Raw genomic sequence first — 25,542 nt, 5'->3', positions numbered from 1 at the left:
GTCTATTGGAGTCTGTCGTGTCCGCGTGGTCCTAACACCGACTGATTTAGTCTGCGCTGGCCGCACTCGGAATCTCCGGGCGGAAATTTTTCTGCCCGGAGATTCTGTAGTCTGAACCTAGCCTAACAGTACAGTCCTAAGCAAATCCCAATGTAAAAATCGCAGGATGTGACCGATGGAGACTTGCAGCACATATGTGGCGACGCAAAACGCCCATAAGCAGCATACAGTCCCCAATGTAACAATAGTGAAGGAAAGAATAGGCTGCACTCACCATATTTATTGTCTTGCCTGCTTTAGTCCATAAAAATCATGGGGTACATACAGCGGGTGCGTCCTTGGACGCACCCGCTGTATGTACCCCATGATTTTTATGGACTAAAGTATGGAAGAGAATAAATGTGGTGAGTGCAGCCTATTCTTTCCTTCACTATTACTGAATACTGCAACACAACATGGACAGGAGTGGCGCTGTTTCTAACAGGAACCGGTCTTATGGCGGTGGTTTCCTACTGGCGCGCTGCAGTGGGACACCTGTGGCTTATTACCACCACAGGTCCTAGTGCCTCCTAGATGTGAGGTCTCCAGGGGATACTACTCCCTACTCTAGGGATGCTGCCTGTGGCCATTAGAGGCCGGGACCATCACCTCTACTGAGACGCACATGATGCCCTGCGGTGACATTTTTATTTTGAAAAGCCAAACATTTTTGCTGTATACTTTTTTTATTCAATTCCTCACAGCATTTAAAGGGTTATTCTGGCCAAAGACCCCCCCCCCCCCCCCCCCCCCCCCCCGGTGATCTCCATGCAGCACCTGCATTCTATGCTGGGCTGCTGCTCCGGTCTCGGAAACCTCTGTGTTTCTGGGACTGGAGAAGTGACGCCGCGCCCCCTCCATACATATGTATGTAGGAGACGTGGTGTCACTTCAACAGGTGGAGGCCCAATGGTGGAGAAACACTGGGTTGGACCCCCAACAACCATAATGCGATGACCTGTACCAGTTATGTGCTATCCCCTAATAACACAGGTGGACACATAATCACATCTTATGTCACCAAATTAGATTTGTCTCACCGCCTTATGATTACGACCTCTCGGACCCCCACCAATCCAGAGACATGAATGGGGGGGGGGGGCGTGGTGTGACATCACGAGGGGGCGTGACGTCACGCCTCCAGTCCCAGAAACACAGAGGTTTCCGAGACCGGAGAAGCAGCCCAGCATAGAATGCAGGTGCTGCATGGAGATCACCGGGGGTGGGGGATGGGGGGTCCCAGTGGCAGCCTTTGGATAGGGGATAAGATGTCTTTGGCCAGAATAACCCTTTAAATGCTGTGAGGAATTGAATAAAAAAAAGTATACAGCTAAAATGTTTGGCTTTTCAAAATAAAAATGTCACCGCAGGGCATCATGTGCGTCTCAGTAGAGGTGATGGTCCCGGCCTCTAATGGCCACAGGCAGCATCCCTAGAGTAGACCTCACATCTAGGAGGCACTGGGACACCTGTGGTGGTAATAAGCCACAGGTGTCCCACTCGTGATGTCACACCACGCCCCCCCCCATTCATGTCTCTGGATTGGTGGGGGTCCGAGAGGTCGTAATCATAAGGCGGTGAGACAAATCTAATTTGGTGACATAAGATGTGATTATGTGTCCAAATGTGTTATTAGGGGATAGCACATAACTGGTACAGGTCATCGCATTATGGTTGTTGGGGGTCCAACCCAGTGTTTCTCCACCATTGGGCCTCCACCTGTTGAAGTGGAGAAGTGACACCACGTCTACTCCATACATATGTAGGAGGGGGCGCGGCGTCACTTCTCCAGTCCCAGAAACACAGAGGTTTCCGAGACAGGAGCAGCAGCCCAGCATAGAATGTGGAGATCGCACGGAGATCGCAGGGGTCCCAGCGGTGGGCGATCAGACATCTTATTCCCCACGATTAGACATCTTATCCCCCTATCCTTTAGATAAGGGATAAGATGTCCTTGGCCGGAATACCCCTTTAAGACATCTGCTTGTTGTCATATAACAGGAAACTTCATTGTTTCCTTCCAGGGAATACTGCAAGTTGTAGTTTTGCAACAGGTGGAGGCCCAATGGTGGAGAAACACTGGGTTGGACCCCCACAACCATAATGCGATGACCTATACCAGTTATGTGCTATCCCCTAATAACACAGGTGGACACATAATCACATCTTGTTATGTCACCAAATCAGATTTGTGTCCCCGCCTTATGATTACGACCTCTCAGACCCCCACCAATCCAGAGAACAAGGGAGATGCAGTGGTGCAGTTTTCCCTGAACACTCCCAGTAGTGAAGACAGACAGGTTTATGTACTTAAATGGGGCAGTGCTGCAAGGAAGGCATAGTGATGTGTTGCCTTTACTACTGGGATTGATAAGGGTCCTCAGGTTGTGTATGGTATTACAACTTGGCTCCATTCTTCAATGGAATGGAGCTGCAATACCACACAAAACCTGAGGACAGGGGTGGTGCTATTATTTGTTTGAAGAAATCAGCTCTGATTTTTATAGTCTTGGATTACCCATTGAAAAGGTGGTCAAATCGCTTCCCCCCCCCCCCCATATTCTGGAGAGGCTCTCGGAGAGGCGTGCATACTGCAGACGGCACACACTCCATTCACTTCAACGGGAGGGAGCGCTGGAGATGCCCGAGGACCCGTTCAGAAGCTTGCAGGGGGCCCAGTGGTCGGATAAGACACATCCCTTATCCTGTGGAAAGGGGATATCTTGTTTTTTCGCTGGACCATCCCTTTAAGTTCACGACCAAAGCCATCTCCTCAATCCTCTACATATCAGAACTCTGTTCAGCCACTTACTCAAGTTCATTGATATAAAGTTCCGCCAGTTCATGCCAAGCTTCTTGGTCACCTACAAATCTGCAACGAGAAGGTCAGATGCTTGAGGAACATGGGAAGGGTGGGAAAGAAAGTTTGAAGAAAGAAAAGGGGACTAAATCAAATGCAAATTCCATTTTAATTAAAAAAACAAAATATATATATAAATATATATAAGCAGAAGCGCAAAACAAAATCCCCTTGTAAAACACTCACTGTTCCAGATACTCATTCAGCTCTCGGATTGCCTCTGCGTTTCTCCCCTGGGCTTTGCGAATGGCAATCTTCCTTTTTCTTGTCGCCTATAGGTTGACATTAAGAAAGGATTAGACCCTCGGTAGAGAAGGCAATTTAACTGTGCAAATTATTATCTCAATGCCAGAGGAATTCCAGTGTTTGGCCGGAGTATATAAACACACCCTATGCTGTTCTACCGACACAATGCAAAACTCACCCAGCGATCGCATTACGTATGCCCGCCTATTGATACCAACACTATGCATGGCTTCATCCAAAGAAGGGTCCCGGCAGAATGTAGTAATTACAAACCAGCGGGGAAGGCTAATCCCGGGATCCCATTCAGGGTTGTATCTCTCCTTCCTGTCACTGCAATAATCTTTGTAAGGGAGGGATAAAGGTTTCACTGGCCCCAAAGGAAATGTAAGGGGCTTGTAAGAGCTTTAAGCTATGGACATAATACCGTACACTAAGAGCCGGATCAGCTATGAGATATCAATGGACGACAACCCAAAAATTTAGAGGATAATAGGAAAAGTTTCTAGAAGCGTTGGCTATGTGGGATTTAGACAGTGTGCTATATCTAGGATACAGGTATCGGGGCACGACTGCTTAGCAGATTTGTTGCAGCCATGCACAGGAGGGGAACTGCTACCTTAAAAACAAATAAAAGGAAAAGTAACACTAAGTATATATAACTTTAGCTATACTGATTAAGTCCCGCTGAGGCACTGGGGCAGCCGCTGTGTCCTTAATGGGTTAAGTTTGGACTGGTCGGAGTCCGAGTGTTCAGACCCCCCCGAACCCCCCGCAGTGCGCCCTAAGTGCATTATCTTCCAGCTCTGGGCCACGTGACCTAGACAAGTCTTTTGGATTGTTTCGGTCAGAAGCAGAGAACGTGAGAAGTGCTCAGCCCCCGCGACCGTACACAACTCTTTGACATGTCTCTAGGACATGTCAACAGTCTTTTAAAGCAACAGCTACACATTAAATACATTGATTTTCTTTTCTGCCTGTCCACAGTGCTCTCTGCTGACACCTCTGTCCATGTCAGGAACTGTCCAGAGCAGGAGAGGTTTGCTATGGGGATTTGTTCCTTCTCTGGACAGTTCCTGACATGAACAGGGGTGTCAGCAGAGAGCACTGTGGTCAGACAGAAAAGAAATTCAAGAAGAAAATAACTTTCAGTGGAGCATACAGCAGCTGATAAGTACTGGAAGGATTAAGATTTTTAAAATATAAATAATTTACAAATCTGTTTAACTTTCTGGCACCAGTTGATTAAAAACATTTTTTTTTGCATTCCACCTGAGTACCCCTTTAAGGAATACAAAACTCAATACAGTGTTTCCTTATCTGGGTGGCTCCAGCTGTTGCAAAACTACAACTCCCAGCATGCCCAGAGTTACATAAACATTAGTAAGGGGCATCATTTTATTTTATGGCATCTTACTATAACCAACCCCATTTCAACCCAGTGTTCCCCAACCAGGGGGTCTTTAGCTGTTTCAAAGCTACAACTCCCAGCATGCCCGGACAGCCTTTGGCTGTCCGGGCATGCTGGGAGTTGTAGTTTTGCAACTGCTGGAGGCACCTTGGATGGGAAACACGGCCCCAATAGAACTACAGAGAGGTAAAAATAGCCAGGAATGTCAACAGGCTAAACAAATTGGATTGGATCAGGATTTCATATTTTTTTGCAAGGCTGCAGACATCTTGTCCATGTGGATTTAACTTACTAAAATACCATCGAACGCAAAGCCCTACTCCGCCGACTCACTGCGCACCGAGGATTTCATTGGTGGTGCGGTTAAGTGATTTTTCCAGTAATGTATCAGGATCTAGGATGATTTACAAAGCTTGTCGGGGGGGGGGGGGGAGAGACTGGACGGGAATGTTTTGAGGCCGGTCCAGTAACACATTATGTGGGATTGCTCTCTCGCTCTCCTGCCAGAATCAGTGTTACCCGTGCAGTCTGCCCGAACGCCTGCAGTTCAATAGTTAAAGGGGTACTCCGGTGGAAAACGTTTTTGTTTTTTTTAAATCAACTGGTGCCAGAAAGTTAAACAGATTTGTAAATTACTTCTATTAAAAAATCTTTATCCTTTTAGTACTTTTTAGCAGCTGTATACTACAGAGGAAAACCTTTTCTTTTTGAATTTCTTTTTTGTCTTGTCCACAGTGCTCTCTGCTGACATCTGATGCTCGTATCAGGAACTGTCCAGAGCAGGAGTAAAATTCCCATAGCAAACCTATACTACTCTGGACAGTTCCTGAAACGGACAGAGGTGTCAGCAGAGAGCACTGTGGACAAGGCAAAAAAAAGAAGTTCAAAAAGAAAAGAATTTCCTCTCTAGCATACAGCTGCTAATAAGTACTGGAAGGATAAAGATTTTTTAATAGAAGTAATTTACAAATCTGTTTACCTTTCTGGCACCAGTTCATTTAAAAAAAAAAAAAGTTTTCCACCGGAGTACCCCTTTAAAGAAACGCTCAGCCCATGATTTATCTCAGTTTAACGCCTAACAAAGTAAACAAAGAAAATTTGCCTAACTAAAAATAGGTATAACTAAATCTTTATTCTGTTATCGTGAAGATAAGGCAGAGCTGAGATTGTTAGATAAAGGAAAACTTAGTTTGTCAATTTAAAATCACATATCTTTTTTACATAGGACTGCAAGCCAACAAGCAGTCTTTAGTCGGAGCCGTCACAACATTTCGATGGGCATGCTCAGGTTCAAAAACTATTTATATGTTGTACATCTTGGCAAAACATTAACCTAACATACTTCATAAGAAAATGTTATTTCCTTTTAATAGAAATCATGGCTTATAAAAAAAAAAAAAAAAAAAGACCACTAGGTGTCCCCGTACCATCCGGAACATAATCCTGTCAGGCTGCAGCATCATTTTTGTCTCAGCTGAAGCACAGGCATGGACAAAGTCCAGGAAGTGAGGGCGGGACTAGCACTCCCCTGTGCTCACTCCTGTCCTATCAGACTGCAGCATGAAAACAGAGAGGAGGGGTTACAGAGCAGCCTGCAGTGATTGGATGAAGAAACACAGCACAGCAGACTCAGGGAGGAAGAGGAGTTGTGCAGAGTGAGCAACATATATAAGGTATTTGTGAGAGAAATATAGGTGCTAGACACATACAAATTTTAAGTGCATGATCAGGATTAGGCACTGAGTAACATATAACTTTTTTTGAGGGATATGTCGGGTACTCTTTCATAGACAAAGCTCTGCCTGATTTTGGGAAAATGTGCAATTGTGATTATGGAGATAAATATTGCGATTTTGATATGCGATCTAATAAAAAAATTATGAAATCCCCCCCCCCCCCCCCCATTTCATTTAGCTACCCCCCCCCCCCCCTTGCCAATGGGAAGGAACGCCAGTCAGTTGCCAGATAGTAGGTATTGGAGACCGCCTAAATCTAAAGAAGTATTAAATGGGAAAAAAAAAATTAAATGGAATATCAGGGGGATTAAGGAAAAGAAGTATAGACTTGCTATATGTGATAGGATAGTTAACTATCTCCCAGCTATAGCAAGTCTAATAGAGACCCACTGAACACAAGAAACAGTTGCATTAATCGTGAAAAAAATGGGTTCAAGTAGCATATCCCTCCACCCTATGACCTCAGACATGACTACTTTGGTTACTCTGGGCTAAGTAGTCAAGTAGGTGGTCATACCCATTGAGTCACAACTCCTTTTAGATGCACACAGAGAGCTGTCAATCCGTGAGTAGGACCTCCCACATGACTACTTTGCTTATTCTGGGCTAAGTAGTCAAGCGAATGGCCCTACCCATTAAAGGGGTACTCCACTGGTAAAAAAAGAAAGAAACATATATATATATATATATATATATATATATATATATATATCAACTGGTGCGAGAAAGTTAAACAGATTTGTATCTCAGATGCTGTATGTTCTACAGAAAGTTCTTTTCTTTTTGAATTTCTTTTTTGTCTGACCACAGTGCTCTCTGCTGACACCTCTGTCCATGTCAGGAACTCTCTCTCCTGCTCTAGACAGTTCCTGACATGGACAGAGGTGTCAGCAGAGAGCACTGGGTTCAGACAGAATAGAAGTTCAAAAAGAAAAGGACTTCCTCTGTAGTATACAGCAGCTGATAAGTACTGGAAGGATTAAGATTTTTAAATAGAAGTAATTTACAAATTTGTTTAACTTTATGGCACCAGTTGATAAAAAAAAAAAAAAAAAAAAAATTTCCAGTGGAGAACCCCTTTAAATCACAGCTCTCATTACATACATACAAATGGTTGTCAGTCAGTCAGTAGGACCTCCCACATGACTACTTTGATCAGAAGTAAGATTAAAGGGGTTATCCAGGAAAAAACTTTTTTTCATATATCAACTGGCTCCAGAAAGTTAAACAGATTTGTAAATTACTTCTATTAAAAAAATCTTAATCCTTCCAATAATTATCAGCTGCTGAAGTTGAGTTGTTCTCTGTCTGGCAACAGTGCTCTCTGCTGACATCTCTGCTTGTCTCGGGAACTGCACAGAGTAGAAGAGGTTTGCTATGGGGATTCACTTCTACTCTGGACAGTTGCAGAGACAAGTGTCATCAGAGAGCACTTAGAAAAGATCAACTCAACTTCAGAAGCTCATAAGTACTGAAAGGATTAAGTTTTTTTAATAGAAGTAATTTACAAATCTGTTTAAGTTTCTGGAGCCAGTTGATTTATAAAAAAAATTTTTTTTTAACCTGGATAACCCCTTTAACATGTTATCCTAAATGTTTTCCCACAAACGTATTTCTCAGCTTTTCCTGCTCTATAAAGTGACAGGTTCCCTTTAATAGGATTGTCTTACCATAGAATGGTCAGTTATAGCAGGACCCATCCCTTGCATACACGTAGACAAATCCGACCAGTATTAAAGGGATACTCCGGTGGAAAACCTTTTTTTTTTTTTTTTTTAAACAACTGGTGCCAAAAAAGTTAAACAGATTTGTAAATTATTTCTATTAAAAATTCTTAATCCTTACAGTACTTATTAGCGGCTGTATACTACAGAGGAAATTCTTTTCTTTTGGGATTTCTTTTCTGTCACGACCACAGTGCTCTCTGCTGACACCTCTGTGATTTTAGGAACTGTCCGGAGCAGCATATGTTTGCTATGGGGATTTTCTCCTACTGTGGACAATTCCTGACATGGACAGAGATGTCAGCCGAGAGCACTGTGGTGGCGACAGAAGAGAAACCCAAAAAGAAAAGAATTTCCTCTGTAGTATACAGCCGCTAATAAGTACTGGAAGGATTAAGATTTTTTAATAGAAGTCATTTACAAATCTGTTCAACTTTCATCAGTTGATTTAAAGGGGTATTCCAGGAAAAAAAAATGTTTTTATATATATATCAACTGGCTCCAGAAAGTTAAACAGATTTGTAAATTACTTCTATTAAAAAATCTTAATCCTTTCAGTATTTATGAGCTTCTGAAGTTGAGTTGTTCTTTTCTGTCTAAGTGCTCTCTGATGACACGTTTCTCGGGAACCGCCCAGTTTAGAAGAGGTTTGCTATGGGGATTTGCTTCTAAACTGGGCGGTTCCTGAGACACTTGTCATCAGAGAGCACTTAGACAGAAAAAAACACCTCAACTTTAGAAGCTCATAAGTACTGAAAGGATTAAGATTTTTTAATAGAAGTAATTTACATATCTGTTTAACTTTCTGGAGCCAGTTGAGATTATATATATATATATATATATATATATATATATATATATATATATATATAAAGTTTTCTTCCTGGAATACCCCTTTAAAAAAAAAAGTTTTCTACCGGAGTACCCCTTTAACATTCCCTTATGAGTCAAGAACCTGCGTGTAACCTGTCCTCTGAAGACAAGGACATGACTGCTGACCCTGCTCCCAATATACGTAGCACAGGCTAAAAAGCCATAGGAAGAGTTAGCCTATTGTGTAGGGTAGTGTTTCCCAACCAGGGTGCCTCCAGCTGTTGAAAAACTACAACTCCCAGCATGCCCGGACAGCCAACGGCTGTCCGGGCATGCTGGGAGTTGTAGTTTTGCAACTGCTAAAGGCACCCTGGTTGGGAAACACTGGTGTAGGGGCTCAATGGCCAATGTGAAAACAACAATAGCGGCCAATGATACATATGCCTGCGGATACCTTCTCAAGAGTATTTATAAATACAGGGCTCTAGATACATTGTCAGAATCAATTTAAGGTTCCCGTAACCGGCCCATTGTTGGCTCTAAGGCATTGTGATCTCCCTTGCCAGCATTCCAAGACTAACAACGTTATCCTAAATTATAGTAAAAGGGGATACATTTCCCCTTATTGGAGAGAGCTGCCTATGTACACAGCTATTAGGTGATCCTAATAAAGCATTAGCAGCCATGAGGCCGCAGGCACCAGTATTACTTCCCCGATTTATTCTAAGGTTGGAGACGCAGATATTAAAGGGGTACTCCGGTGGAAAACTTTTTTTTTTTTTTTTTTAATCAACTGGTGCCAGAAAGTTAAACAGATTTGTAAATTACTTTTATTTAAAAAAAATCTTAATCCTTGCTGAATACTACAGAGGAAATTATTTTCTTTTTGGAACACAGAGCTCTCTGCTGACATCACAAGCACAGTGCTCTCTGCTGACATCTCTGTCCATTTTAGGAACTGTCCAGAGTAGGAGAAAATACCCATAGCATAGCATATGCTGCTCTGGACAGTTCCTAAAATGGACAGAGATGTGAGCAGAGAGCACTGTGCTCGTGATGTCAGCAGAGAGCACTGTGTTCCAAAAAGAAAAGAATTTCCTCTGTAGTATTCAGCAGCTAATAAGTACTAGAAAGATTAAGATTTTTGAATGGAAGTCATTTACAAATCTAAGTTTAACTTTCTGACACCATTTGATTTAAAAAAAAAAAAAAAAGTTTTCCACTGGAGTACCCCTTTAAAGAGGTATTCCGCCACTAGACATCTTATCCTCTATCCAAAGGATAGGGGATAAGATGTCTGATCGCGGGGTCCCGTAGCTGGGACCCTGGTGATCTCTGTGCAGCACCCAGTGTTCTTTTAGGACGCTGGGTGCCGGCGGTGGGGGTCGTGACGTCACGACCACGCCCCCTCCCATAGACTTGCATTGAGGGTGTGTGGCATGACATCACAAGGGGACGTGGCCGTGACGCCATGCCACACCTGGAGCAGCGGAGTACCCCTTTAAAGATCCAATTCCTGGAAACTCTTGTCCATCCCTGCTATGCTTTACACACATGGGCAAGTACTGCAGTCATCCTTCTCCTATTGGATCAGGACTTATTGTTCAGAACAGTGTTTCCCAACCAGGGTGCTTCCGGCAAGGGCAAAACTACAACTCCCAGCATGCCTGAAAAGCCAAAGGCTATCTGGGTATGCTGGGAGTAGTAGTGTCAAAAGCTGAAGGCAGCCTGGTTGGAGTTGTGAATAGAATGTTGCGGCCTCGTGCAGAAGTTACTACAGATCTAAGGAAGGAAGGGCTTCCACCCGAAACGTGTCATCATCTTATATTATTTTATATGCCAATAAACGGTCCTGTTTGGGACCATTAAAGAAACCTTTGGCTTCCTTCCAATTTGTTGTTCCTAAATCTTCTCTATTAGAAAATGATCATCAGAGTAGGGTCTCTACTTTAGTCTGGTGACCTAGATAGCCTACCTATCACTTTCTTATTAAGTGTGAAAAGAGGCTTAGCTCCATGTTGGATATGTACTGAACCTTTTTTAGGTCTGCAAAAGCTGTGAGGAAACGATGGGAGTTGTAGTTTTTACACTGCCTAAGGCGGAATCTCCGTGCGGAATAAGGCTGAAAAATTCAGCTCGGAAATTCAGTTGGAGCAGAGCCCTGCTGCTTTCAATGAGAGACGGCTGCTAGGAAATGCATTGCCGTCTATAGAGACTGCGCATTGCGGAGTGGTCTCAGCGCTTGCTGTCTGCGGACTACCTTACAGCTACATCACTATAGCTAGCTGCAGCCTTTGGCTGTCAAGGTCTGGTGGAAATCGTTTCTTTCCAACAGCTAGAGAGCCAAAAGGTTGGAGGTCACCAGCTTTATCTATATATGATATAAGGGAAAAGTAGTCCATGATGTGGGTTCAGCACTGTTCAGATAGAGGACTCCTTTAGTTACCCTTTGCATCACTACAGTTTTATTTACCGACAATTTAATGGGGTTATCCAGTTTAGGAAAATGTATCGCCTATCCAAAGCATAGGGAATAAGTGTCATATTGGGGGGGGGGGTCCGACCTGCTCTCCCTAAGGCTACTTTCGCATTATGTGTGAGGCTCCGATACAAACAGACTTTAAAGGGGTACTCTGCTGCTCAGCGTTTGGAACAAACTGTTCCGAACGCTGGAGCTGGGAGCTCGTGACATCATAGCCCCACCCCCTCGTGATGCCACGCCCTGCCCACCCCCTCAATGCAAGTCTATTGGAGGGGGTGTGAAAGCCATCACGCCCCCTCCCATAGACTTGCATTGAGGGGGTGGGGTGGGACATCATGATGGGGCGGGGCTATGATGCCACAAGCTCCCAGCGCCGGCTCCAGCGTTTGGAACAGTTTGTTCCAAATGCTGAGCAGCGGAGTACCCCTTTAAGGGCTCTTCCCCCCCCCCCCCCACTTTTAGTGCCATTAACGTCCGTTATTGTAACGGAGCCTAACCGGAGTCATAAGGGGCAAAGAGGATCCCGTTCACTTGAATGGGATTCCTCTAACGTCAGTTATGACTCCCGTTATTCCGCTGGAAGATAGCGGGAGACAAAGACGTCGCAAGCACAATTTTTTCTCCCGCTATCTTCTAACGGCAGGTACACTGACGGGCACAAACATCAGCGTGAAAGAAGCAATAGAGATGCATGGATGGGGAGTGTCAATCCTCACTTACATGCAGTGGTCGACACAACTCTGTGGATGGGGAGAACCGGGCAGGAGATCGTGAGGAATACATTTTTCTACGGCTGGGTTCACACCACGTTTTTCCAGTACAGTTCCCATATACATTTTCAATTTGAAAACCATACGGACCGTATGCCAAAAGATGCATCAGGTTGTGTCCGTTTTGCATCCTGGAGGGTCTCGTCAGTTTTTTTTCCTGTACCCAAAACCGTAGCCTACCATGGTTTTTGGTCCAGGTGAAAAACCATATTGAAACATATACCGTATATACTCGAGTATAAGCCGACTACTTTACACTAGGGATCGACCAATTATCGGTTTGGCCGATATTATCGGCCGATATTCACGATTTTTGACGTTATCGGCAATTACCTTGCCGATAATCCGATAATGTCCCGACCCGCGCACCGCCCCCCCACCGCACGCCGCCCACATCCCCCCCACCGCACCACACGCCGCCCCCATTGCCTCCCCTATCCCCGGTTCCATAATTACCTGTTCCCGGGGTCTGGGGCCCGAGCTACTTCTGGCTCCTGCTGCGTCCTGCGATACGCTGCGCAGCGCAGTGACGTCCACAACGTGACGTCACCGTCAGTGCGCACAGTGACAGCTCAGGACGGGAGCCAGAAGTAACGCGGACCCGGGAACAGGTAATTATAAAACCGGGGATAGGGGAGGCAATGGGGCAGCGGCGGTGGGGGCGGCGTGCGGTGTGGGGATAGGGGGGGATGGCTGGGGGGCAGCGGCGGTGGTTGGGAGGACCCCGGACAAGCAGGGGGAGAGAAGTGGGTGGCAGCGGTGGTCTCTTATTCAGCCAAAGCTGCTGCAGTTCATTGACTTAAAGCCCGCTTTAAATCAATGATCTGCAGCAGCTTCTTCGGGGGGGGGGGAGAAATAGGCGATGAGTTATCGGCTATCGGCCTGAAAAGCCACAGATTATCGGTATAGGCCCTAAAAAAACAATATCGGTCGATCCCTACTTTACACCCATTGTTTGGATCAGAACTTGCGGCTTGAAGCAACATTTTAAAAGGAGACAGAACTTTCAGCAAATAGACCAGTGTTTCCCAACCAGGGTGCATCCAGCTATTGTAAAACTACAACTCCCAGCATGCACGGACAGCCAAGGGCTGTCCGGGCATGCTGGGAGTTGAAGTTTTGCAACAGCTGGAGGCACTCTGGTTGGGAAACATTGGAATAGACATTTTAATAGGTTATCCTACAACTGAGTATAAGCTGAGCCGCAGAGCGGGGACATGTACGGGCACAGTAAATGTTTCCAGCGGCACGTCTGGCACTCACCACTCTTGTAAACAGCTCCCAATTATGCTTTTTTGGCAGCTTTTCATCTCATTTTGCCGATTTAAATTAAAAACCGGCTACTATTCACACTGGTCACATTATTATGCAGACAATATCGTTTTTTAGCATTTTATATGGAAAAAAAAAAAAAAGAAAACATAAATTCCTTCCCATCATTTTACAGCACAAGGTTCTCCCAAGGATGGTCAGAAATCTCCTTGGCCCGCACTGACGGGTAAACACTGAATGGAAACGCTCTGATAAATTGTCAGGTATGGAGATTGTTTATATATCATCTACCTGCTAATGATTTCCATATGGATATGCGGCTGCCGTGGGGGGCGGAGGGCTTTGGATTCGAGACACAGCTTTCTCTAAGTTTATTTTGGCATCCAGAAGAGACTTTCGCTTTTTTTTCTTGTGTGTGTGTGTGTATGCGAACACATGGAGTTGCTTAGATTACGGTATAAAATAAAATACATCAAGTTTATATCGGTGCAATTTGGCTGTAAGATCAGAAAAACATGGCGGTTTTCTCAAGAATACTGCTGCACCTGCCCATGAGTTGTATCTGGTATTGCCGAAGGGATCTAGTAAAAGGAATGAGGCTGGGTTATGGCAACGCAAAGACCCCCATGGACAGGTCGGCGCTGATTTTGGAAACAAGCCGCCATGTAACACTCACTATATTGAGTAGAGTCCAGTGAGTGCCTTTGGCTGAACGGGCATGCTGGAAGTTGTAGTTCTGCAAACAGCTGGAGGTTCACTGGTTGGAAAACATTGGAGTAGATGCTGGATCTTTAGCATCTCTGAATAGTGGAAGTAAAGCCACAATGCATGGATAACATAGAAGGGATTCCTCCATCGCTGAGGATGTAGTAACCCAATCACCACATCCGGTCATACAGGTGTCCGCCGCTACAATCAGTGACTAATGACTGACACAGGGAGAGATGAGGGGACAGTAATGACTGACACACAGGGAGAGATGAGGGGACAGTAATGATTGACACACAGGGAGAGATGAGGGGACAGTAATGATTGACACACAGGGAGAGATGAGGGGACAGTAATGATTGACACACAGGGAGAGATGAGGGGACAGTAATGATTGACACACAGGGAGAGATGAGGGGACAGTAATGATTGACACACAAGAAGAGATGAAGGGACAGTAATGATTGACACACAGGGAGAGATGAGGGGACAGTAATGATTGACACACAGGGAGAGATGAGGGGACAGTAATGATTGACACACAAGAAGAGATGAGGGGACAGTAATGATTGACACACAGGGAGAGATGAGGGGACAGTAATGATTGACACACAGGGAGAGATGAGGGGACAGTAATGATTGACACACAGGGAGAGATGAGGGGACAGTAATGATTGTTACATAGGGAGAGATGAGGGGACAGTAATGATTGACACACAGGGAGAGATGAGGGGACAGTAATGATTGACACACAGGGAGAGATGAGGGGACACTAATGATTGACACACATGGAAAGATGAGGGGACAGTAATGACTGTTACATAGGGAGAGATGAGGGAACAGTAATGATCGACACAGGGAGAGATGAGGGGACAGTAATGACTGTTACATAGGGAGAGATGAGGGGACAGTAATAACTGTTACATAGGGAGAGATGAAGGGACAGTAATAACTGTTACATAGGGAGAGATGAGGGGACAGTAATGACTGTTACATAGGGAGAGATGAGGGGACAGTAATAACTGTTACATAGGGAGAGATGAGGGGACAGTATTAACTGTTACATAGGGAGAGATGAGGGGACAGTAATAACTGTTACATAGGGAGAGATGAGGGGACAGTAAGAACTGTTACATAGGGAGAGATGAGGGGAAAGTAATAACTGTTACATAGGGAGAGATGAAGGGACAGTAATAACTGTTACATAGGGAGAGATGAGGGGACAGTAATGACTGTTACATAGGGAGAGATGAGGGGAAAGTAATAACTGTTACATAGGGAGAGATGAGAGGACAGTAATAACTTACATAGGGAGAGATGAGGGGACAGTAAGAACTGTGCCACTTTCAGCAGAATGCCATGGCCACGCAGCAAAAGTTGTTTAGGAATGGTTTGAGAAATGTGACAAAAATTTTTAAAAGTACATATCCTCCAATCTTGCAAGGAGTCGCAGGTTCCCGGGTGTGTATAAGAAAGACTTAAGTTTACTGTCCAGTACAAGTGCTCCCGGAGATACTACGTCTCCTTCTTTAGATACAAGCAGTGTTCTTGTACCTGAAGACGGACATGTAGTATCTCCAAAAACGCTTGTATTGGACAATAAACTTGAGTCTTTCTTATACACACCCGGGAACCTGCGACTCCTTGCACCATTGGAGTTCTGGACAAAAAAATAAAAGTGCAGAGCTTCCCATAGAGTAATAAGGTTAGGTGACACGGATCACGTAGTGGAATTCTACAGTAAACTGCTCACCTGGATTACTTGTGTTCGGAAAGACAACAACTTGTAACAGCAGAAAGATTTTACTCCTGGTGGTGGTGCTGCCTCCCGGGGGAGCGGTGCTGCGGGGAATCCGGACCGATGAGGACAATGTGGTAAATGCAGGAAGAAGCAGCCGGGTTCTCCGGCGCAATCCACTTGGAATAATTTGCAACAGGTGCAAAGCCGTAATATCATAAACTGGTTTATTTGCCAAAAACATACACAAACGCCTTACGAGGTATAACAACCTCTTTCAATGTGAGTGTGGCATCAGAAAAAGAGGTTGCTATACCTTGTAACGCGTTTGTGTATGTTTTTGGCAAATAAACCAGTGTATGATATTACCACTTTGCACAACTGTTGCAAGTTATTCCAAGTGGATCGCGCCTGAGAACCCGGCTGCTTCTTCCTGCATTTACCACCTTGCACCATTGGAGGATACTTATTTCAATTACTTGCATGTAAATCTGGCAAGGTCTCTGTAACCAAACCAGTTTCTATTCCACCCTGCATATCCTGGTACCCCTCTTTGCTTCATGCCGGATTACTGGCGATGCGGGGCAGAGGCTCGTGACGTCACGGCTACGCCCCCTCAATGCAAGTCTATGGGAGGGGGCGTGACGTGTCACACCCCCTCCCATAGACTTGCATTGAGGGGACGTAGCTGTGACGTCACAAGCCTCCAACGCTGCACCCGACACTATAAACAAACACCGGGTGCAGCAGGGAGATCGCGGGGGTCCCCAGTGGCGGGACTCCCGCGATCAGACATCTTATCCCGCTATCCTTTGGATAGGGTATAAGATTAGAGATGAGCGAACTTACAGTAAATTTGATTCATCACGAACTTCTCGGCTCGGCAGTTGATGACCTATCCTGCGTAAATTAGTTCAGCCTTCAGGTGCTCCGGTGGGCTGGAAAAGGTGGATACATTCCTAGGAAAGAGTCTCCTAGGACTGTATCCACCTTTTCCAGCTCATCGGAGCACCTGAAAGCTGAACTAATTCATGCAGGAAAAGTCATCAACTGCCGAGCCGAGAAGTTCGTGACGAATCAAATTTACTGTAAGTTCGCTCATCTCTATATAAGATGTTTAGGTGAGGAGTACCCCTTTAAGACAGTGTTGCCCGACCAGTGGCTCTCCAGTTGATGCATAACTACAACTGCAGGTTGTCATGGACTGATGGTATTTGTAGTTTTGGTACAGCTGAAGAGCCACAGGTCGGAAAACACTGTCTTAGGCCATGTTCACACAGCAGAATTACCTAGCGGAATTCTGCAGGCATATTCCCCTCGAAAAATTTATCTGACGCTGTTTTCAATGGGATTCTGCTGCACTGTGCACACGGCGGAATTAGAAATCCCGATTCCGGCGTCCACAAAAACACTGAACCTGTTCAATGATTCTGCGAATTCAGCTCAGAAAATGTATTGCCGTCTACAGAGACTGTACATTTCCTGGTGGCCCTAGTGCCCATGTGCGGAATATCCGTCCGTATTTTCTGGCCACATGAACATGGTCTTACGAGGAAAGATCAGACTCCCGACTGTGATCAGTGATGACTTCTCTGATTCCGGGTGGTTTAGAATAAATGAAGCCATTGTCAGTCTCAATATTAAATTCAAGTTAAACCTAAACGCGAAGATCTATTTCGAGAGCGGGACGCTCAGCAATAACGTTTTGCCAAAGCCTGTCGAACTAGGAAGACGAGCTATTACATTATTAATTTCTGCGCTTCTCTGGTATTTAAAGTGCAAGCAAAACAATACTTCCAAGTTAATAAAAAAAAAAAAAAATTAATTAAAAGAAATATATTTCCCTGCGGGAGAGCGAGAACGATTTTGGAGCAATATTTTGTTAGCCAAGAGTATACACTCAGCCGGCTTCTCTCAAATTACCTATTAACAGTCACAATATTTGACTTACTGTGTTGGTTGGATCTTCTTGTAATATCCTGTCATATATCTGGAGAGCATCATCATACCTGTTCCAAAAAGGAAAGTGAAAACCGCTTATGGAAAATGAGTTCCAGAAAACATAGAAAGAAACAACCCAACGAGTCAGCGTAAAAAAAGATATTATTCGGCTCCGCAGAAAAATACTTCTAAACAGTTCAGGTTTCCATGTAAATTGCAATCAGGAGAGAACGTACAATGAAAAGCTTCTTGTAAGGTGCTGGGTGCAGAAGGGGTTAAACAAGGATGAGACATTTCCTCATACAATAAAGAAAGCAAAAGAGATTCATTTGTACATATCGGTCTCTGGGAAAGCTGAGTGACAACCAATATGACAACCCAGGTTGTTAGGCTGGGTTCACACCACGTTTTTGCAATACAGGTTTTTGATAAAAATCGGATTCCTCAAAACCTGACTAAATTGTATCAAAATGTGTGTACAAATTTTAATCCGTATACGGTTTGAAAAATAATGTCTGGTTGCATCAGTTTTTTAAGGAAAAAAAAAACGTATATGTTTGTAACTTTTCATGCCATTATGAATAAAGTTTCACTTGTTTGATTGAAATTCCAAGAAAAAAACTGTGCAAAGTCAAAAACCATATGGTGAAAACCGGATGGAACCGTACACACATACAGGTCTGTACGGTTCCCATTGACTCCCATGTTTAAAAAATAAAAAAAATAAAAAAAAATAAAAGAAAGCGTATGCGTTTTAATACGGTTTTTCACCCTGACCATAAACCATGGTAGGCTACGGTTTTCGGGATGGGAAAAAAAACATGAGAAAACCGTACAGGATGCAAAACGGTCACAACCTGATGCATCTTTTGGCATACGGTTTTCAATGGAGAGTCAGTGCATACGGTTTTCAATACGGTTCCGTACGATTTTTAAATTGAAAACGTATACGGGAACTGTATTGCAAAAACGTGGCGTGAACCCAGCCTTAAAGGGGTACTCCCTTGTCCAGCGTTCGGAACTAAATGTTCCGAATGCTGTTTCTGCACTGCAGGGGTTGGACACGCCCCCTCGTGATGTCATGGCCAGGCCCCTCAATGCAAGTCTATGGGAGGGGGTGTGACATTGTCACGCCCCCTCCCATAGACTTGCGTTGAGGGGGCATGGTCATGACATCACGAGGGGAGTGGCCGACCCTTGCAGTGCGAAAACAGCATTCGGAACATTTAGTTCCGAACGCTGGACAATGGAGTACCCCTTTAATTATGACCATGAAGAGATCAAGAGGTATGAACAATGGAGCATCAGGAAACAGATAGATGCCTTCAATGATTCCCCCAAACACATGCACACTTGGTTTATCCAAATGTTAAAGGGTTATTTTAATTTTTACATAATTGTATTTAAATAAAACTATCACTCCAGTATATATATATATATATATATATATATATATATATATATATATATATAAAAACTTACTAAAATATTGTCATCAGAAATTGAACAGACTTTAGCATGGCTCCTGCTTGAATTATCCCCTGACAGGAAGTTGTGTAGTCTTTCTATTTTAACGTGGTGGTGTCTGGCACCTCCCTTGTTCCCAAGACAATGCATGATCTCCTGCGGTCTCAGGAGGTGTGGTTGGATTTTGTCTCTGAGCTCTATCCCCGCCCCTTGAGTGATGTCATCACCTCTGACCAACCTCTACAGAAGTGTTTCCCAACCAGTGTGCATCCAGCTGTTACAAAACCACAACTCCCAGCATGCCCGGACAGCCAACGGCTGTCCGGGCATGCTGGGAGTTGTAGTTTTGCAACAGCTGGAGGCACCGGCTATCCGGGCATGCTGGGAGTTGTAGTTTTGCAACAGCTGGAGGCAACGGCTGTCTGGGCATGCTGGGAGTTGTAGTTTTGCAACAGCTGGAGGCACCCTGGTTGGGAAACACTGTGCTACAGTCTACATTACCATCTCAATGTAATTTACACACATACATATATATCTTTATCAGGACATTTAGGGAAGAAATTAGGTGCGTTTACATAATGGTGCTTTGCGTTTTTATTTTTTTCATAGCACCACTACAGGGGATATGAAGCATTAAACCAGTGTTTTTAACCCAGTGTGCCTCCAGCAGTTGCAAAACTTTAATAGGGTTATACCTATTTTTTATGACTTTGAGAATTAGCAGCATATAAAAAATAAAAAAAAACTTTTACACACCTCTTGCGCCCCAGCGGTGCCTCTGGTGTCCTGCCCTGGGCAGTGATTGGTTGAGCAGCAGTGTGACACTCTGGGACTCGACGTCACTCAGGGCACAATTTCTCACAATAAGAGGATCGCCATTGCGACTGGAGGCACCGCTGGAGCGCAGGAGGTAAGTAAAACTTTATTTTTTTTTATTTGTTGCTAACTCTAAAAGTTGTAACCCCCCCTCACTGGATAACCCCTTTAACATCCAGCATGCCCAAACAGCCTTTTACTGTCCGAGCATGCTGAGAGTTGAAGTACTGCAACAGCTGGAGGCACATTGTTTGGGGAAAAAATGCATCAGATACTTATTCACACCAATGGACCTACAAGTCTGTGTAATTCAGGACAGGTCCTACAGTAAGATGTTTTTTGTTACTGTTCTCCGATCTGGCCAGGAGATACAGAACAATGGGTCCCCTCTATTAGCAGAGAATTTACTCATAGGGTATATAAAATGAGGGTTTTTTTTTTATCGAAAACCCCTTTAAAGGAGTACTCCGGCAAAAATAAACGTATCCCCCATTTACAGGATAGGGGAAAAGTAGGGGGGGGGGGGGCCTGATCGCGATCTCCAAGACAGGACCCCGGCTCTCAGTGAGGAGCGTGTGTCTTCTACCGGTAGACCGCACGTACTCCATTCATTTTTATAGGAGCGCCGATGATGCCCGAGAGATGTACTTGGGTCTTTTCGTCCTGGTGATCGCGGGGGGCCTCAGGCTAACCCCAATATTTTCCTACTCATTGAAGTCAATGAGTAGCAAAATCAACTGCAGAAAATACGGCACGTGTGACCCTACCCTTAGGGTCTATTCCCACGTACTGTATCCTGCGCATATTTGATGCACAGGTTTTAAAGCTGCAGATTTTATGCAGCTATTTTTATGTGAACTAAATGAGTGAACACAGCTTGAAATCTGCAGCATCAAATATGTGCAACATACTGTATGAGTGAATAGACCCGTAAAGGGGTACTCCACTCCTAGACATATTATCCCTTATCCAAAGGATAGGGGATAAGATGTCTGATCGGGGATAAGATGTCTGATCTCCCTGCTGCACCCGCCGTTTGTCTAGAGCGTCGGGTGCAGCGCCGGAGGCTCGTGACCTCACGGTTGCGCCCCGCTCATGACGTCTATGGAAGACTTGCACTGAGGGGGCGTGGCCGTGATGTCACGAGCGGGGCGTGGTCATGATGAACGCTGGGTGCAGCAGGGAAATCGAGGGGGTTCCCATTGGAGGGACCCCCGTAATTAGACATCTTACCCCTTATCCTTTGGCTGAGCGATAAGATGTCTAGAGGTGGAGTACACCTTTAACGTATTATGGCTGACATTTATCATTTTCTTTAGACAGTTTTTTGTGTCTACAAAAGCTTCAAGCAGGGTTTATTTGCACCTTTTTTGTGCCTTTTGGTTTACACATTTCTGCTGATTTTGAGTTGCAATCCACAGATTTTGGCAATACACATGATATGGAAGGGTTTTATCAACTGCACCTATTTGTGAAAAGGCACAAAAAAGGCGCAAAGCCACTGAAAAGTCTCTAAAACTACACCAGCCCAGACTTAGCTTAACTTTTTGGTGTATGTGAAGAGTGAAATTTCTAAAAATGTGATCAGCACAAAATGTATCAAATGCTCTGAGACCATTTAATAAATGTGGCGCTCCTACACATTACAGCACACAAAAAAAGGTGCAGAGAAATGCTTCATTTACACCTACAATGATAAATGCTTCACTTACACCTACAATGATAAATGCTTCACTTACACCTACAATGATAAATGCTTCACTTACACCTACAATGATAAATGCTTCACTTACACCTACAATGATAAATGCTTCACTTACACCTACAATGATAAATGCCAGCCTATATGTATTTTCTTCCCCAGGATATTCCACCAAAGTCTTATCATGAGGTTCAGGTCTCTGTTACTCTCCTTGTTTCGCCTTTTTTCAGGCAGTGGTCTGGAGGCTATTGACTAAAAAGGCTTATACCTGCAGAACAAGGTGAGTTACCCTTCTGTATATATATCTGCCTATAGAGTACAGTGTAAATATTGGTAGCTGGAACATGGGTTTCACCATTGCCAAATGTACTCCTGTACTGTACTTGCAAAATTCAGAGGATACATTTCAGGAAACAATCCAAACACATATAGTAGCAACAAAACACAAAAAAAAGAAACAAAAAGAAGACCCAACACGTGCAGGGTATATGGTATCCATTATTTTACCTTTCCAAGGCCTCGAATCTCATGCCAGTGAGTTTCCTAACCCTGTGGCTGCCAGGAAACTGCCTTCGTAGTTCTTGTAGACAAGACTTCAAAACAAGGAAAGGAGCACGGATCAATGGTCAGCATTAGAAACAGACTTCTCCTAAATCAACCTTAAAATCTCTCTCTATTTTAAAATAATGTGATAAAAAATTTTTTTTTACAAAATTGACAGATCTTTGATGTCTTACCTGGAATGACGGGTATAGTTTTTAAAAATTAAATTAATTTCCAATTGGCCAGCTTTTACATAGGTAGATTCTTTATGGCATGGTTGCTGAATCTTTTTCCACAAAGATTTAGATGATGTGGCATCTATTGTTACTGGAGAGGGAGGATACCTGTGGAAGGCACTGTTACATGGCATAAAGTTGATGCTGTAGGTAATGTTCTGGAAAGAGATTCCTGCAGCAGGCACTGTTATGGGGGGAGATTAGGTACTATAGGCACTGGTACTATGGAGATATTCCTGTGGTAGGCACTAGTACTGGGGAGGTAGTCCTGAGGTAGGCACTGGTACTGGAGAAGTATTTCTGAGGTAGACACTGGTACTGGGAGATATTAATGAGGTAGGCACAGGTACTTGGAAGGTATTCCTGTGGTAGGCACTGGTACTAGGGAGGTATTTCTGAGGTAGGCACTGGTACTGGGGAGATTATGATCTCTGCCCCTATTATGGGGAGAGATTCCTGCAGTAGGCACTGTTATGGGGAGGGAATTCTGCAGGAGGCACTGTTATGGGGAGAGATTCCTGCAGTAGGCACTGTTATGGGGAGAGATTCCTGCAGTAGGCACTGTTATGGGGAGAGATTCCTGCAGTAGGCACTGTTATGGGGAGAGATTCCTGTAGTAGGCACTGTTATAGGGAGAGAATCCTGCAGTAGGCACTGTTATGGGGAGAGATTCCTGCAGTAGGCACTGTTATGGGGAGAGATTCCTGTAGTAGGCACTGCTATGGGGAGAGATTCCTGCAGTAGGCACTGTTATGGGAAGAGATTCCTGCAGTAGGCACTGTTATGGGAAGAGATTCCTGCAGTAGGCACTGTTATGGGGAGAGATTCCTGCAGTAGGCACTGTTATGGGGATAGATTCCTGCAGTAGGCACTGTTATGTGGATAGATTCCTGCAGTAGGCACTGTTATGGGGAGAGATTCCTGCAGTAGGAACTGTTATGGGAAGAGATTCCTGCAGTAGGCACTGTTATGGGGATAGATTCCTGCAGTAGGCACTGTTATGGGGAGAGATTCCAGCAGTAGGCACTGTTATGGGGAGAGATTCCTGCAGTAGGCACTGTTATGGAGATAGATTCCTGTAGTAGGCACTGTAATGGGAGAGATTCCTGCAGTAGGCACTGTTATGGGGAGAGATTCCTGCAGTAGGCACTGTTATGGGGAGAGATTCCTGCAGTAGGCACTGCTAGGTGGATAGATTCCTGCAGTAGGCACTGTTATGGGGAGAGATTCCTGCAGTAGGAACTGTTATGGGAAGAGATTCCTGCAGTAGGCACTGTTATGGGGATAGATTCCTGCAGTAGGCACTGTTATGGGGAGAGATTCCAGCAGTAGGCACTGTTATGGGGAGAGATTCCTGCAGTAGGCACTGTTATGGAGATAGATTCCTGTAGTAGGCACTGTAATGGGAGAGATTCCTGCAGTAGGCACTGTTATGGGGAGAGATTCCTGCAGTAGGCACTGTTATGGGGAGAGATTCCTGCAGTAGGCACTGTTATGGGGAGAGATTCCTGCAGTTGGCACTGTTATGGGGAGAGACTCCTGCAGTAGGCACTGTTATGGGGAGAGATTCCTGCAGTAGGCACTGTTATGGGGAGAGATTCATGCAGTAGGCACTGTTATGGGGATAGATTCCTGCAGTAGGCACTGTTATGGGGATAGATTCCTGCAGTAAGCACTGTTATGGGGATAGATTCCTGCAGTAGGCGCTGTTATGGGGATAGATTCCTGCAGTAGGCACTGTTATGGGGAGAGATTCCTGCAGTAGGCACTGTTATGGGGAGAGATTCCTGCAGTAGGCACTGTTATGGAGATAGATTCCTGTAGTAGGCACTGTAATGGGAGAGATTCCTGCAGTAGGCACTGTTATGGGGAGAGATTCCTGCAGTAGGCACTGTTATGGGGAGAGATTCCTGCAGTATGCACTGTTATGGGGATAGATTCCTGCAGTAGGCACTGTTATGGGGAGAGATTCCTGCAGTAGGCACTGTTATGGGGATAGATTCCTGCAGTAGGCACTGTTATGGGGAGAGATTCCTGCAGTAGGCACTGTTATGGGGAGAGATTCCTGCAGTATGCACTGTTATGGGGATAGATTCCTGCAGTAGGCACTGTTATGGGGAGAGATTCCTGCAGTAGGCACTGTTATGGGGAGAGATTCATGCAGTAGGCACTGTTATGGGGATAGATTCCTGCAGTAGGCACTGTTATGGGGATAGATTCCTGCAGTAAGCACTGTTATGGGGATAGATTCCTGCAGTAGGCACTGTTATGGGGAGAGATTCCTGCAGTAGGCACTGTTATGGGGAGAGATTCCTGCAGTAGGCACTGTTATGGGGAGAGATTCCTGCAGTATGCACTGTTATGGGGATAGATTCCTGCAGTAGGCACTGTTATGGGGATAGATTCCTGCAGTAGGCACTGTTATGGGGATAGATTCCTGCAGTAGGCACTGTTATGGGGAGAGATTCCTGCAGTAGGCACTGTTATGGGGAGAGATTCCTGCAGTAGGCATTTTTCTCTCTAAAGTGTGCCAGACTGTCAGTGTTTGGTTCTTTTTATTGTCTCAGACCTCTGGTGGTATTTTTTGCGTCCTGCCCCTTTAATACCGGGCTCCCGCGTTCCTGTTGACACTTGAGATGGCTGAAAATGTTCTTGATTTGCAACAACTTGGCAACGCTCGGATAGTTTTTAACTAAAACAAATCTGGGACAGTCTTGGCCGGAGAACAGAAAAACTTAGCGTAAGACGATGAAAAAATATGATAAATATGCATGACATAACCGCACAAACTTAAACACCGTGCGGCACATGCCGAAGGGGCGAAGAACACGTCTGAGAATATGTGCTGCCATGTTTTACTCTGAGACCGATACACGGCGAGAAAACCTACACCGCAGCTTCATTTCAAAGGATTATACGCCGAGCGCGCCGAAAACCATAAAAATATGGTGGAGCTGGCGAGAGTTTAGAGACGGAAAGGAGCGATACAGAAAGTGTCAACAATTTTAACAATTGTATTGCTATGGCCCCTCCTAGGGAAA

The 25,542-nt window shown here is 44.7% G+C and overlaps 1 protein-coding gene across 2 annotated transcripts in view; it reads right to left on the bottom strand.

Annotated features, from left to right (window-relative positions):
- Positions 1 to 25,542, bottom strand: part of EMC2 (ER membrane protein complex subunit 2) — a 96,560-nt gene that overhangs the window by 28,697 nt on the left and 42,321 nt on the right. For both annotated transcript variants that reach the window (XM_056522591.1, XM_056522592.1), the window contains exons 5-8: positions 22,230 to 22,315; positions 17,748 to 17,805; positions 3,086 to 3,171; positions 2,852 to 2,911 (exon numbers count right to left, since the gene is read on the bottom strand). In XM_056522591.1, the coding sequence (XP_056378566.1) occupies positions 2,852 to 2,911; positions 3,086 to 3,171; positions 17,748 to 17,805; positions 22,230 to 22,315 (290 nt within the window). The remainder of the gene's footprint in view (positions 1 to 2,851; positions 2,912 to 3,085; positions 3,172 to 17,747; positions 17,806 to 22,229; positions 22,316 to 25,542) is intronic.

This window comes from Hyla sarda, chromosome 5 (assembly GCF_029499605.1).
Source record: "Hyla sarda isolate aHylSar1 chromosome 5, aHylSar1.hap1, whole genome shotgun sequence".
In the NCBI taxonomy this organism is placed as follows: domain Eukaryota; kingdom Metazoa; phylum Chordata; class Amphibia; order Anura; family Hylidae; genus Hyla; species Hyla sarda.
Note: the sequence above shows the minus strand (reverse complement) of the source record. Positions and strands in the feature narration are given on the sequence as shown.